Source organism: Triticum aestivum, chromosome 3D, assembly GCF_018294505.1.
Source record: "Triticum aestivum cultivar Chinese Spring chromosome 3D, IWGSC CS RefSeq v2.1, whole genome shotgun sequence".
Classification (NCBI taxonomy): domain Eukaryota; kingdom Viridiplantae; phylum Streptophyta; class Magnoliopsida; order Poales; family Poaceae; genus Triticum; species Triticum aestivum.
This window is the reverse complement of record NC_057802.1, coordinates 398,981,829-398,997,296: the sequence shown is the minus strand read 5'-3', so window position 1 is coordinate 398,997,296 and position 15,468 is coordinate 398,981,829. Positions and strand designations below refer to the sequence as shown.

Sequence of the window (15,468 nt, the reverse complement as noted above, 5' to 3'; positions counted from 1 at the left end):
TTGAAACGACGTTTTTTGCTACAACATATTGAATAATTGAATCTTCCCCGTAACCTTTTTTTTCTGCGGGGGATATCTTTCTCATAACTTCATTTTTTGCAGGGAAAACCTTTCTCATAATTTTAACTCAGCTGAAATACTTATACAGAATGTATCCTTACGAAAGAGTTGCATACGAAAAAAAATAAGTTTGAATCGAAGAGGCCCTAAAGTGGCATCTTTGTAAAGCCCAAGAACCCTAACTTAGCACTGGCAGTGCCGCCATTTGAGGAACCTACATGACTATCCACGCACCCCTAAAAAAAAATGACTATCCACACCTAGCGAGGAGTTGCCTCTGCCAAGCTTTTGCATCAACGGCATTGCTCAGATAACAATCCTCCCAAAGAGGTGCCAGGAACATTTAACCGGCGAAGCATGCAATAAACTGAATGAAAAGGCAGCAACAATGTAGACCCGGAAATGACAGCCCAACTTGGTGATCACTGAAAAGGAAATTGTCGATCAAGACAGTTTGCAACCATTAAACCCTATGCCACACAACCTGCTGCATGCACACAACACTCTCCCTGGAGAGGAGATCCTATCCGTTGCAGGCCTGGCCAATGGTGATACCAATCGAGTACTACCTGTCTGCCAAGTGCTGAAATATGCAAGGCTTGAACGGACGCGCGGAAACTGTTAACACACTTTTTTGAACTAACAGAAACGATGCAGGGCAGCTAACAGCCGAGGACGCAGATAAATTGTCTAGTGATGTGCCTTCGCGGCAAACATCACGTAGACGAACGAATCTCCACTGCCGGAGCACTCTCACCAACTTCCAGGAAGAATGTAGAATCCATCCAGGGCTTCACTACTTCAAATCTGCCGGGTGTTGTACGACTTGCAATTATGGCACTTGTGTGCAATTAAGTGGAACTGCACCTCTGATACTGCCCCGCAATCATTGCACAATATGCGAACCTACAACCAGGAAAAGTGGATCAGCAGCGGCCAACATATTTAGCTTTTCAGTTCAAATTATCTAGCAACGAAATTGGTTAACAATGTGCCGAGTATGATGCTCGTACGAGAAAACGACGTGAAACGGGAACGTTACCATTTTATCATCGAAGGAGTTTGACAGAGTCGCTAGTTCTGCATCCAGTCTTTCCCATGCCTTCGACATGTCACATACTGACTTGGAGCAGAGCGGGCATGCAAATCTAAAATTTGGTTTTAGACATGTCAGCTGTCATAGGCATAGTGCTACACATGATAAACCAGCTTATATCAAAGGCCAAGTTAGACTTACTGGCAATGCTCCTTCATCTCTTTCAAGCATTTTTCATGAATGGTATGACCACATGGCAAAACAGAGACATCATTTCTCGACTCAAACAAGTACTGGAAATCACAGCCACAAGATAATTTGAAATCAGAAATTAAACCATTCATCAAACAATATGCTGCAGATACAAATGAGCAACTGAACACCAACCTCGAAGCAGATTGGACAGTCATGATGCATGGCTCCTTCAACGCATGCATGACTGTTCTTCAACACTTTGGAATAACAACATCCTGCATGAGATACATAAACAAGAAGGGTTAAACCAACTTTACGGAATAAAATGATTACAGTTATATGAAACTAATTCATAAGCGTAAAAAATGACATAAGCCCAATATAACTGAGATTTTTTTTAACAAAAGTAGCAATAGTAAAATGTACACCCCTTTCAAAAAAATAGTAAAAATGTAAGCTATAGTGTAGTTAAGACTTTAGACTGACTAAACAACTTGAGGAATAAACTACTCCCTCCGACCCAAATTAATTGTCGCTGATCTAGTACAAGATCCATATTAATTGTCACTGATCTAGTACAAGATCCATATTAATTGTCGCTGATTTAGTACAAGATCCATACTAATTGTCGCTGATTTAGTACAAACTTTGCACTAAATCAGCGACAATTAATATGGATCGGAGGGAGTATTAAAAATAGTGGATCTTGGAGTTGAAAGTTGAAAATACTATACAGCCTTATTCACCTAGTAATTTATAACGTACTACAACAGAATGTAAATATCTCAGAAAAAAACTCTTGTTATTTTCTGGCACAAATCAACTAAAAGTCACGCAACATTGTGTAACTGCATAAGTCTACAAAAAAAAATGCATGAACAAACTTGTCGCAGCAAGTCTCCTAAATGACATCGTACTAGTACATTATACTTTCAAGAATGCAATTTTAGACACAAGAATGACGCATTACCGCATTTTGAGCAGTGAAAGAAATTCTCCCTGCCACCAATTCTGCAAAGATAAGAACAAATTCAAATTTAAACATAAGTTGAAAAAAATAGTTCAGATAGATACATCCATACAATTCCAAGACTGGAAATTATCACAGGGAAAAACTGCATACCTACATATTCCACACACATGGCAGTGATACTGCTCTTTTGAGACCTGGAATCACAAAATTAAGTCTTAGCATGTCATACTGCCACAACTTGATCAAAGTAGACAAAACACCCAAAACTGTAAACTCTTACTCACATCATCATCAAAGAGCTTGCACACTTCACAGAAATACTTTCCCATGCATACACCACAACTTATGCATGTTTGTTGTACCTGGCAACAGATAAGCAACAAGCATCACGACTGACACTAGACAGGAAAGCAGTACTCTCACGAAGCAATGACATGGTTCAGTCACAAACCTCTTGTTCAGTGCCACACAATGAGCATATGACCTGCTTACAGATAAGAATCAACTCAGCATGACTCTAAGAGTAACGAGGGTTGCAAAGTAATGGTATACCTCAAAACAAAACAAAACAAAACAAACCTGCTGCAGTTCATGGCGTGGAAGTTCATGTCTCCTAGCAGTATCAATTTTAATCGAATTCTGTGAATACATAGTACATTATTTCCCCACATCTTCCAAATAAAATAAAATCCAGAACAAATAATGAGCACTTAAACCGTAACAGAACGCATAATCGTCTACGAAAAAACTTACACAGTATAAGCAAAGTATAAGAGATGCACCAAGAAATAGAACAACATTTCAATATGTGGATGGTGTTTGACATATCCCATAATATTACAGCTCCCAACATGCTGTTAATATGACTATATCTTTAAAAATCATTCCAGACAAAAATATGAACACTTAAACCATAATAGAAAGTATAAATCATTTGTGGAAATTGGAAAACCTTACAGGCAATATAAATATAGAGGTACATAAATGCATCCAGAAATAAACAACAAATAGAATAAGAGTTGACCATATTAATTGTCAAGCTTAAATGTTAATGATGTTTCGACATATCACATGATATTATAGCTCCCAACACACCGTTAATATTAATAGTATCATTGAATCAGCACATAACAGGTACTAAATCAGATTATTTTTCCACCGTAAGATTCAAATAGCAGCATAAACAATAGTCAAAGCTCTAATCCAACCCCATGTACAAACTTATCATCAATTCTAGTTCCCGGCCTTAAAACCACTGAGAATATGAATGCAAAATTAAAAACTCAAGACATTGTTCTTATGAAATTGTACCTTTGATTCATTGTGGCAGTGCCGGCAATCAAAAATCTCATTGCAGCACGGAGCTCGTATGCGGCATCTCCTTCGGTAATGCGCACATCTGCAACAGCACATGCTTGTAAAGTTCTCACGACAATAATTTATCAAGGAACTCACTGCTGTGAGCAGATCTTAGAAAATAAAGCGACCCATGAGATAATAGGACATACCCATACTGCATTAATCCCTTCTCAAATCTTTCGTACTCATCAGACTTAGAACCATCAATCCTGGCTGTGTCATTTCCATCAAACAACGAAGGGCCTTGAGGAAGTGAATCCACATTTAGTTTAGCGTGTGCATGTTGAGCAGCAACAGACTCAAGCTGCACGGCACCCATGTCGGCTGTTTGGTAGCGCAAAAACTATCGCGTTGCAAACGCAACACAAATACCTGCAAGTATTATGCATTTAGCAGGATGACTCTCAATACAGAATGCAGTCACAGAGGAAACCACTGCATGTAGTTCTGGTTGCTGAATACTGCTGAAGACCAGGCATATTGACACAAGACCAAAGCAACGCCGGACAGCTCCAATCAGCAAAAACCTCATAGTTTGATCACCAAACAATCACAGCTAGAATAAACTAGCTGGATTGTGAGCTGTGAGAAAACAAATTACACAACTGATATCCATCCAGAGAAGAATTTCCAAGCAATTCGTACACAGTGATCCATCTGCATCAGTTTTACCGTGGTGCTGGCCCCCCGTTCTCTGGCAAGAGGAACAGGCAAGAGCATCAAATGCCAGGAAAAAAAGGTGAAGGGGATGGGATGGTTTCATGATAAGGTTTCGACGTGTTAGCTAGTACCGTCGTTGAATGTTTTTATCGAACAGAAAGGTTCCTTAAGAAGTCAGATTACAAGGAAGCCTACCTCCAGCAGCCACCGGCTTCATCTTCAAAGGAAGAAACTTGTCCAAACATTGGTTTAAAGTCGTGCAATATCCGCAAATAAACTAAACTTCCTCTAATTCTCCCATCAAGAACATCTTGAGAAAGCCAGCGTCCTAATTAAGACTTCAGTGGTTTGTACCTGAAATGTAACCTATCTACAATTTCCTACTGAATAGGGATCGTCTCAATAACTAGTGAAGCAGCATCATTGAAAGAACCTGCATAAGTGAATTCCCCCAACTCTGTGCCAAAGCAGTAAAGAAAATTAGTAACCAATGCTGCACGCAGCAAGTAAGTAGTCTGCAAGTTGCTGCTTTCCGAACATGCCCTCTTTAACTAGGATTCCGGAAGGTAACTTATCTAAAACAGTGATGGTTTCTCCTCAACCTTTTTTTTTTTTTTTTGAGAACGAGCCCTCAACACGTTGTTACAAGCATATCCACTGTTTTGTTTGATTGGTGAACGAAAACAAAATTATGTTTCTTCCTTTGGCACAAATGAGAGTTGGATGAGGAACCAAAACAGGGGCACCGTTTCAGGTACAGGGAGAGCAAGAAAAATGCAGTGTGCCAGTGTCATGGAAGCTTGGATTAGCCAGAACAGCACGAGTGTGATGAAGAAGGATATAAGTTGCCAGTTCAATCCAAAAATAGAGGACGTGTGGTCAGGGATCTATGAAGTTCAAAATTTCTGAAATAACAGGAGTCCATTTGCACAGCTAGCTCATGCCGCTTCATCGGCCGTATGATATATACATGGTAATGTGAATTACTGATAATGATTTGTGCAGCCATTATCCTACACGCCCAAATAGTTGTAGCCAGTAAATAGATCGAACACACTTGGTACCAAGAAGATGAAACGCAACCCAAACCCCTCGTATAGGCGGATACACCACGGGTTTAAAGCGAACTGGATCGAATTTTCTGGATGCACATCATCTAATTTAAATGATCAATAACATCAATCAAGCAGCAGTCAACGAACCAATTGACGAGCATGGTTGAACCGAACCAGGAAAATTGGTCACCACAACAAAATCAAGCAATCAATCAAGCAGTTAGTCATAATAATCAGCATATACATGCAACACATACCTACACAGTAACCGAGATCGATCGAACTAGCTATAAGATTAAAAGCGGTAACCGAGCGAGCCACAGGAAAACCAGAACGGGAAAACGAACACAAAACCGCGAGGCGCGTGACGGACGAACTTCCTAGCGCGCGCACGACCGAATCGAGTGGGCGGGACAGCGCGGCGCGGTCGCCTCGGCGATCGAATCGCGGCTGAATCCTGGAGCGGCGTTCCTGTAGATTGGGGAGGGGAATCGAGAGTGGGTCGGGACGAAAGCTGCGAGAGTCTTTTTAGGATTATAGTAGGAGTGGCGTAAGCTGAGCGAGAGAGATTTGTCAGACTGGAAGCTTATGGGGGAGGTATTTAAACGGATTCTGAGGGCACACGGTTTCCAGAGGATTCGGGTGAGGTGACGCGGACCTGGCTGGCCTCGGGGAGGTTTCGGCCTTATCCTGCAGCGTACGTTTAGGCCGACGAAAATATCAAAGTAGTGCTCTGGCCTCCACCGCCCACAGGCCCACCAGCCCGCCCGCAAGGATACAAGTGGATGATGACCGGAAATTAGACCAGCTCCAACGCATGACCCAAATGAACGTTCGTTGAGTCGGACAAAATGGCAGCGGCGGCCGGCTGTTTCTACATTTACACTGGTCGTGCGCATGACCGGCGAACGCATTTCATCAAGCCGCCCGGAATCTTTTTAAAGAAATGAAAAGTGAAATTTAAGCACCATGATCATAGTTCATGCAAGCGGTCATAGTTCATTTCGGCCAGAGCGCCAGCGGCCGGCACACATTACAAGCCGACAACAAAGCCAGCGACCGACACACTTGCCAGTGCAAAAAAAAAAGGCCATAGTTCATGTCTCGCGGCTTTCCTAGTTCATCCCCGGCACACAGGCCATCTCACTCATCTTGATCGAGCTCCTCCTTTTGCTTCTTTTGGAACCAACTTCTTCTTTTTGGGACATGTTGCTCAAGTCAACGGTCATGAAAGCTAGCGCCACCTCTTTTGCTTTGGTGTTTGTATTGGTGGCATCGATTTCGAGTTTCTTTGTTTGGACGGCCTCCTCGATCTCGAGCTTCCTTCTCTTGATGACCCCCACAATGTGAAACTTCTTCGTTTGGAGCTCGACGTAGGCCTTCATTTGCTCCTTTTTTTCTTGGCGCTTTCTCTCATCCCTTACTTCCTTTTGTGTCATCATGCCTTGCAAAGTTTCTTGTAAGGCGAAAGTTGCCGCATCACGCTTCTCGTCCACCTTTGATTTGGGCCTCTTCACTCCATCTTCTTGCCCAACCACGGCCGCCAGCCCTCCATCATTCTTTAGCGCGGCATATTGGTCTTTGAACTTAGGGCAATCTTTGATGAGCACCCAAAAATGGGGCGAGGGCGAATGGCTTGTTCTTATGCCGGGCCTTGGAGGCTTCCAAAGCTTGGAATGCCTACACAAATAAAGTGAAGGCCACAAATGTAATAGCGAAGGACACAAAATGCAACAAACATGGACATGGCATAGGAACAAAGAGAAGAAGTTCATACCAAGTCACCCACGCCTAGGCTACTCACGGGACGGGCTTCAATGCTCTCAAGCGCGGCACAAAACTTGTTGCATTCTTGTTGGATAAACAACCACCTCTTTTGGATTGAGTTAATGCTACGGGTGCTTGCAAACTTGTAGGGCAGAAATTTCCTACGTTCATGAAAGGTCGCATGAACTCTCCCCAAAAAACGACACCTTTTTGCTCGACGCCAGTCTTGGGATCTTGCCCTATTTCCTTTCAACTCTCACAAATTAACTTGTCTTCATCTTTGGTGTATGATCCCGTGTGAATGCTTTGCCTCATCTTTTGTGCATTGGCTCTTTGGATGAGCTCATCGATAAACAATGGCTCTTCCTCAATGTCTACGCCATCTTCTTCCTCTCCGCAAGAGATGTCTTCATGCCATGAGCTGCCATGGTCGTCTGCCTCTTCTTCTTGGTTGTCACGGCCAATGTCGTCGGCCTCTTGTTCTTGGTTGCCATGGCCAGTGTCGCGGCCATCTTGGCTCTGGATCTCGTCGGGATCGAAGTCTTGGTCTTGGCCCTCGGGGTGGAAGGCTTGGCCGCGACCCTCGTAGATGACATTCTCCATGAAAGGATTGAAGTCGGGGTCGTCTTGCGCCGGCGTCGGGTAGGGAGTTCCTTCAAGCGGGTTGCGAGCGTCGGGGAGGTTGGCCGTAGGAATCGCGCGAAGCCGCTTCCTGCATCCCGGTGGCCGGCGGGCGGCGCCACCGGACCCAAGCGCGACGTTGAGGTCGATGACGGGGCGCGGGGGCGGGGGTGGCCGGTGCGATCATACCGCCGTCTGGCAACGTGGAGAACCGGATGAACACCGCCCATTTGCGGTGTTGTGGACAAGCTCGATGCCTGGCCCTACGGAGGGCGAATGGTTGGCGAGCACGTGCTCACCGCGGCCATGGCAGCGACGTAAAGAATGGCCGGCACGGGTCGGCTAAACCCTAGCATGAGGAGGGCGTGCATCGTCACTGTGTGCATGGCCTTGGTGACGGGGGCCTCGTTGTCCTAAACGGCGGCCTTGTGTTGCGCGGCGGCGGCCTCGAGGGTGGCCTGTGCCGCAACTTTCCTCTTCGCAACAACAACCCTCTAGGCTCTTCTCTTGGCTGATTCTTGATTGAGTCGGTCGAGCTCCGCCTCCAATTTCCTCTTCTTCATCTCAGGACAGGCGGAGGCGGCGTCTGGGATGGCGGCGACAGGTTGCTGTAGGGCGCCATCCATGGAGCGGGAAGGGGTGGGAATGTCTTCCGAAAAGAAGGGGGAATGGAAACGTTGTGTCCCCGACGGATGGGCCAGGGAAGGATAAGGGCGCGTGTCCCGCCCGTCCGCGCCTTGTCCTTTTCGACGCAAACACGTACCAATTTTGGGCCGGAAAATGGGTCGCGGACGGACAGAAAACGGACGCCCTTCCATTCATGGGTGCGCGTTGGGTCGAGATTTGTGTCCGTTTTGACTCAAACAAACGCGGCCGGACGAAATGGGGTCGCGCGTTGGAGTTGGTGTTAGAAACCTCAAAAGATTTTTACAAAAGGAACTAAAAAAAGTGAATGATGATAGGAGGAGGAGCCCGGACTGGATTCGGTATCGTTTCAGAGAAGGCAAAGGGAAAGGAAATATAATGGCGGGACAGGGTATGTGGATTTATGCGTTGTCACGTAGTACGATCGAGTCATCGAGTGGTGCTGCGTGCTCATCCCTATCCAGTTTCCAATTTTGGGCTGTATCGTACTAAGCTGGCCGAGCTGGCCACCTCCAATTTTGGTATTAGATCGGTTGAGTCACGTAACCGTGAGTTTGCATCACGTGGATAACTATTGTGGATCCTGTTTCCGTGTCTCGCTAGACGAGCTCTTTTCAAGCCTTCCGCAAAAAAAAAAAAGAGCTCTTTTTAAGCCAATGCTACCTTGCCAGCGCATAACGGCGATACAGTTTCGAGTTTTGCAGGGTGCTCGTAATTTGTACGTGACGAGGCCGCTTACCTCTCACGTGAACTAAATTATTGGTTCGCCATTATTGGACTTCTGATTGCCATTCACCAGCCAATATGAATACGACGATGACGCTCTTGTGTGGCGGGCGTACGCAAACCAATGAATGATGATTTTTAGCATTATTAGAGCTAACTTTTGAACCGTCTGAAACCAAAACGCAACTTTAACAGATGGTCCATAGGTAAAAAAAATTGGATCGCGGTTTCTTCGTGATGTAAAATACAACACCTCGCGGTGCAAATTTAGAGCATCTCCAATAGACGGTCCAAATGTAAAAATATCTAACTTTTGGACCGTCTGGGGCAAAAAACGCTGCTCCAACAGACGGTCCATATGTAAAAAAATTGAACCACGGCCTCTTCATGATGAAAATACAACACCTCGCGGTGCAAATTTACATCACGAGGTGCATCTGGTCCAAAACCAGCCGCCGCCCGCGAACGCCCAACCGCCAGTTCCTTTCCTTTCCTGCCCGCCCGCGCCCGTCCACCCGGCCGCCGCCGCCCCCCGCCGTCCGGCGCCGCCATGGCCGAAGGCGACGACACCGTAGCCGGTGGGCTGACCCACGTGGCCGCCGCCGCTGCCATCTCGCCCGCAACCGCTGCCATGCCGCCGCCCCTCGCCCGCCGACCCGGATTCGCACCGCCCCGGTCGTTGGCCACCGCGCCGGCGGAAAACGGCCGGCCAACCGCAGCCGCGACCCGACCGACAGTTCTACGCGGCCGGTGAAGGTCTCCAAGGTGGCCGCGGCGGCTCGGGGCGACGACTCGCAGCCGGTGCGGCCGGCGGCCTCCTCCAGCAGCCACACATCCATTCCTCAACCTCCCCCGCCGCCACCGCCGGCCGTGCAGGAAGATGTGGCCACGCCGACAGCCACCGCCTCCAACATGTTCGACGAAATGTCGCAAAGGTATAAATTTTCCGGTTGTGCTCTCGTTTGTTGTTTCAAATTGTATGTGTTCTTGATTGTTTGTGCGTCTAATTGTAGTCTTGATGATGAAGCTTTCATGCACACGACAAATGTGACAAATGTGGAAGCGACCAAATGGTGAACACCTATTGGCAACGCATCAAGGAGTACTTCGATGAGCGCAACACAAGTGGTCACTTCCGTTCGAGCGACTCTCTACGCCAGCGTTGGTCCACCATCAACGCCGAATGCCAAAAGTGGGCCGGTTGCTTGTCAAACGTTGCTCGCATGAACCCAAGTGGTTGCGGTGATAGTGACTTGGTAAATATTTCCTCTTCGTGCGTGCTTTGTCAAATATTTCCTCTTTGTTCCACTTGTTGATGATGATGTGTTGCTTTGTTTTATTGTAGAAAATGATTGCACAAGGATTGTTTCAAGAGAGGAACATGAAAGGCGAGAAGAAGAAAAGGAAAGGAAAAGCTTTCACTTTTCATCATTGCTACAAAGAGCTCAAGGATGAGGAGAAGTGGCGAGGAAAGAGTATGCCGAAGAGAAAAGAATCTTGAAGCTCAAGGAAATAGAGGAGAGGAGTGAGGCCGAGCGGCGAAGGGCGGCGGCCGAGGAGAGGTTGGCCGTGGCCGAGGAGAGGAAGGTGGACCTAGAGGAGAAGAAGGCCGCGGTCGACGAGATGAAGATGGTTGAGGAGAGGACACTCAAGTTTATGTTTATGGACACATCAACTCTTGATGCCAAGGCAAAGGCATATGTTGAACTTTGTCGCGATGAAATTTTCATGAAGAAGCAAATGCTCATGAGGCAAATGATGATGGGAGGAGGCATGGGAGGTGCCATGGGAGGAGGCATGGGAGGTGCCATGGGAGGTGCCATGGGTGGAGGCATGGGAGGAGGCATGGGTGGTTACATGAACATGATTGGAGGTTCCATGAATGATGCATTTGGCGGAAACATGGGAGGTGGCTTCGGTGGCAACATGGAAGGTGGCTTTGGCGGCATTGGAGGTGGCTTTGGCGGCAACATGATGGGTGGCTTGGGAGGTGGCTATGGCGGCAACATGAGTGGCGTTGGAGTTGGCTTCGTCGGCAACATGACCGGTATGGGACGCAATGAAGATGCTTCCGGTGGTGCTCATGGCAACGAGAGTTCACCGCTTGTTGAGAAACGTCGACAAAGACGGTGGTGAAGATGATGATCGTACCACGGTTCACAACGCCGGTGATGTTGATGACCTGCATGAGTAATATTCATGCGCATTTCAATTTCTAGTGCAAAAAACTTTGATTGAGACGATGCTCTTTTGGTAGAGGGATTTGATACTATGATGGTGATGCACTTTTGATTGAAACTATGAGGATGATGCACTTTATTTTCAAATTTTTGATGCTATTTCAATGCAAAACCGCGGCTGAACAGTGGTTGGCAGCAGCCGCGCGGCCGTTTTCAGATTTTTACATCTTTGGTTCGGACCATCTATTGGAGTTGCTTTTTTGGACCATCAATTTGGACCATCTGTTGGAGTTGAGCGTTTTTCGGAGCTCCAAAATGCACTTTTTGACGGTCCAAATTTTACATCTCTGGTTTTGGACCGCCAAAATTTGGACCATCTATTGGAGATGCTCTTACATCACGAGGTGCATCTGGTCCAAAACCAGCCGCCGGCCGCGAACGCCCAACTGCCAGTTCCTTTCCTTTCCTGCCCGCCCGCCCGCGACCTCCCACCCGTCTGCCGCCGCCCCCACACCCTGCCGCCGCCCCGCCGCACGCCACCCGCAACAAATCCGGCCCCGCTCCGCCCCCGCCGCTGTTTCCACGCCGCCCCGCCGCCCTCCCGCCGCGGATCCGGCCGCGGCCGCAGCGCACGCCGCCGCCCCGTCCGCCGCAGCTCCGCCCGGCCCCGGCCTGCCCGCCGTAGCTCCGACCCGCCCCGGCTCCGTCCGCCACTGCCCCGCACGCCGCCACCGCCCCGCCCGGCTCCGTCCGCCACCGCCCCGGCCGCACGCCGCCGCCGCTCCACCAATCTCAACGCTCTCCGATGGCGCCGAAGAAGACGCCGAAGGGCAAGCCGGGCTTCTTCGGCGTGAGGCAGAAGCCCTCCGGTAACTTCGGAGGAGGAGGGGTGCGACGACCCGGAGAAGGAGGAGTTCTGGGCGCAGTTCCGCAGCTCCGACGATGAGAAGTAGTAGTTGAAGTTCATGTATGAAACTATGTTGAATTTGATGTTTGAACTATGTAGAATGGACTAGTAGTTTGTCGTTTTAAGAAATTTACATCTTCATTTTGGACCATCTATTGGAGTTGCTCTTTTGGACCATCAATTTGGACCATCTGTTGGAGTTGAGCTTTTTTCGGAGCTCCAAAACGCACTTTTTGGGGGTCTAAATTTTACATCTCCGGTTTTGGACCGCCAAATTTTGGACCATCTATTGGAGATGCTCTTAGGGGCTGATGTGTGCACAAGAGCATATCAACGGGAATTTTCTTCAAGAGACAGCAGACAAGAATAGACGCTGATTATAATGGTGACGAAGCTTCTAAGGATCTGCAATCAAACAAGATATTGGTTGCTCATATCGACTCTGGCACCCATATTGATTTTGCGGAAGCATATCTCAACAACATAGACTTTGGGTATCATTTAAGAAAGAAAAACAGAGGCTTTGAGTTCACATCAAAGATGCCAAATAGGCATATGTCATGAGTTTGATACAAGAGTTAATTCATGAACACTCATTCTCATTTTTTTCTCTTTGGGTATCTTTTTAAGCCTGTTAGAAAATACGTTAATGATCATTACAGGGAGTTAGGCGGAAGACGCAATGTTCTATTTAGGAGGTTTACCCCGCTATTAATGTGGGTATTTCTATTTCCGGAGTAGGTGTTTTCTCTTTGCGAGATCACGAATAACCTTAAGGAAATGCATGCTCCTTGTCTAGATGGGTTTCTCGTGACTTTCTATAAGAAAATTTGGGGAGTTGTGGGGGAGTAATGTTTCCGATTTAGTTGACGATTTCACTGGTGGTTTAATTGACAGTAAGCGTCTAAACTATGGGGTGTTGGCTTTACTACCCAAGGTGAGTGGGGCGATAGTATTCGTCAATATCGGCCAAGAACCTTGATAAATGTGAGTTTCCGTCTATTGGCAAAAGGGTTTACCACTAGACTGGCCCCGGTGGCACATAAAGTAATTCATCATAACCAAATGGCCTTCATCCGGGGAGCGGGGTGCATGGATCCTGGACGGTGTGGTCGTGTTGCATGAGATTAGATGCTCCAGAGAGAAGGTGTTTATCTTAAAATTAGATTTTTACAAAGCATACGACCAGCTTAGATGGGTCCTTTATAAGAAAAGGTTTGATACCATGTGGACCAGTTGGATGATGTTGTTAGTCCGAGGTGGACAAATGATGGTGAAATCAATGGAGAAGTTGGATCCTTCTTTAGAAATGAGAGGGAAGGGGATCCACTATCCAACTTGTTATTTAACGTTGTAGCGGATGCGCTGGCCATCCTCGATCGTGCCAAAGAGGCGGGCCATATTAGTCAGGTTATGGGCAGGTGATGAGTCCAATTTATGTGATGGTTTTGATAATTATTTTGCGCCTACATGGTAGGCTTTGTGAAGTTTTATTGCGTTCGTGCACTTCTTTTTGTCGCTATTCCACAGAAAACATGTTTTAGAGCAAATAATAATTTATAAAAGAAATCCCAAGAAATGATAGTGAAATCATGTATTTAATGTGATAATCAACTACCATAAAAGAATGGATCAAAGGGATCAAAGGAGGAGTCCCTGTGGCGCCTCCAAAGCAAAAGACGGCGTTCCATACAAGCGCGCCTGCTCGTATGGGCGGTGGTCGTATGAGGTGCCAACGCCGCCGCCTCGTCCACTACTTCCACACCGTGAAATCTGATCGGGGATCATGGAGGAGAACATACACCAGAAACTCGTCCAGAAGGCAAAACCCTATACTCCGAAGCGATCCAGAGGACGGATTGGAAAAGGAGGACACTACTGCAGGATGCTGCTAACGTGACACTACAATCAGAGACCCTTTGACGAAACTGTGTGCGATGCATTATCGCAAACGATGATGTAAAAAAAGGTTAAAAAGATGCAAAACGTTTGCGATGACGGATACATCAAACAAGGTTCAGGTTTTAGTTGCGTGTGTGATGCGGGGCATACGGTTCAGTTCAATGAACTGTTTGCGATGAGGAAGAAGAACAGAAACGGGCAGCCAAATGAAAGCGTGTGCGATATAGGCATACAGTTTAGTCGGATTAACTGTTTGTGATGAGGCGGAACAACAGAAATGGGCAGCCAGATGAAGGTGTGTGCGATTGAAGGCATACGCTTCAGACGGATTAACTGTTTGCGATTAAGCAACACAACAGAAACGATCAGCCAGATCAACGTGTCTGCGATTGACGTCATACACTTCACACAGATGAATGCTACCTCTTGAGCACTGCGTTGGTTTTCCCTTGAAGAGGAAAGGGTGATGCAGTAAAGTAGCGTAAGTATTTCCCTCAGTTTTTGAGAACCAAGGTATCAATCCAGTAGGAGACCACGCACGAGTCCGTCGCACCTACACAAACAAACAAGAACCTCGCAACCAACGCGATAAAGGGGTTGTCAATCCCTCAATGGTCACTTACGAGAGTGAGATCTGATAGATATGATAAGATAATATTTTTGGTATTTTTATGATAAAGATGCAAAGTAAAATAAAAGACAATAAAAATAGCTAAGTGTTGGAAGATTTATATGATGGAAAATAGACCCGGGGGCCATAGGTTTCACTAGTGGCTTCTCTCGAGGGCATAAGTATTACGGTGGGTGAACAAATTACTGTTGAGCAATTGATAGAATTGAGCATAGTTATGAGAATATATAGGTATGATCATGTATATAGGCATCACGTCCGAGACAAGTAGACCGACTCCTGCCTGCATCTACTACTATTACTCCACACATCGACCGCTATCCAGCATGCATCTAGAGTATTAAGTTCAAAAGAACAAAGTAACGCTTTAAGTAAGATGACATGATGTAGAGGGATAAACTCATGCAATATGATATAAACCCCATCTTGTTATCCTCGATGGCAACAATACAATACGTGCCTTGCTGCCCCTACTGTCATTGGGAAAGGACACCGCAAGATTGAACCCAAAGCTAAGCACTTCTCCCATTGTAAGAAAGATCAATCTAGCAGGCCAAACCAAACTGATAATTCGAAGAGACTTGCAAAGATAACCAATCATACATAAAAGAATTCAGAGGAGATTCAAATATTGTTCATAGATAAACTTGATCATAAACCCACAATTCATCGGTCTCAACAAACACACCGCAAAAGAAGATTACATCGAATAGATCTCCACGAGAATCATGGAGAACTTTGTATTGAGATC

At 46.5% G+C, this 15,468-nt stretch overlaps 1 protein-coding gene across 2 annotated transcripts; it reads right to left on the bottom strand.

Annotated features, from left to right (window-relative positions):
* Positions 1-463: 463 nt before the first annotated feature.
* LOC123079165 (probable E3 ubiquitin-protein ligase RZFP34) lies at positions 464-5,928 on the bottom strand. 2 transcript variants are annotated; one of them, XM_044501853.1, is made up of 12 exons: positions 4,479-5,928; positions 3,773-4,317; positions 3,576-3,663; positions 2,844-2,903; positions 2,716-2,748; positions 2,549-2,626; positions 2,415-2,458; positions 2,262-2,302; positions 1,484-1,566; positions 1,298-1,389; positions 1,103-1,208; positions 464-966 (listed from the first exon to the last, which is right to left on the bottom strand). In XM_044501853.1, exons 2-12 carry the CDS (start codon positions 3,940-3,942, stop codon positions 862-864), a joined length of 900 nt encoding a protein of 299 aa, XP_044357788.1. In that variant the 5' UTR covers positions 3,943-4,317; positions 4,479-5,928; the 3' UTR covers positions 464-861. The 2 variants fall into 2 exon arrangements, with proteins under 2 accessions (XP_044357788.1, XP_044357789.1); XM_044501854.1 differs by having other exon boundaries at positions 3,773-3,995; positions 5,716-5,928.
* Positions 5,929-15,468: the final 9,540 nt, after the last annotated feature.

What these genes read in the sequence shown, in the direction of transcription:
- LOC123079165 (XM_044501853.1), bottom strand. Translation starts at nt 3,942, where the DNA reads ATGGGTGCCGTGCAGCTTGAGTCTGTTGCTGCTCAACATGCACACGCT. An exon ending in ACTGCCACAATGAATCAAAG is followed by an intron (nt 2,904 to 3,575) that starts GTACAATTTCAT and finishes ATGTATTCACAG; the next exon opens with AATTCGATTAAAATTGATAC. An exon ending in GCAAGCTCTTTGATGATGAT is followed by an intron (nt 2,459 to 2,548) that starts GTGAGTAAGAGT and finishes TTGTGATTCCAG; the next exon opens with GTCTCAAAAGAGCAGTATCA.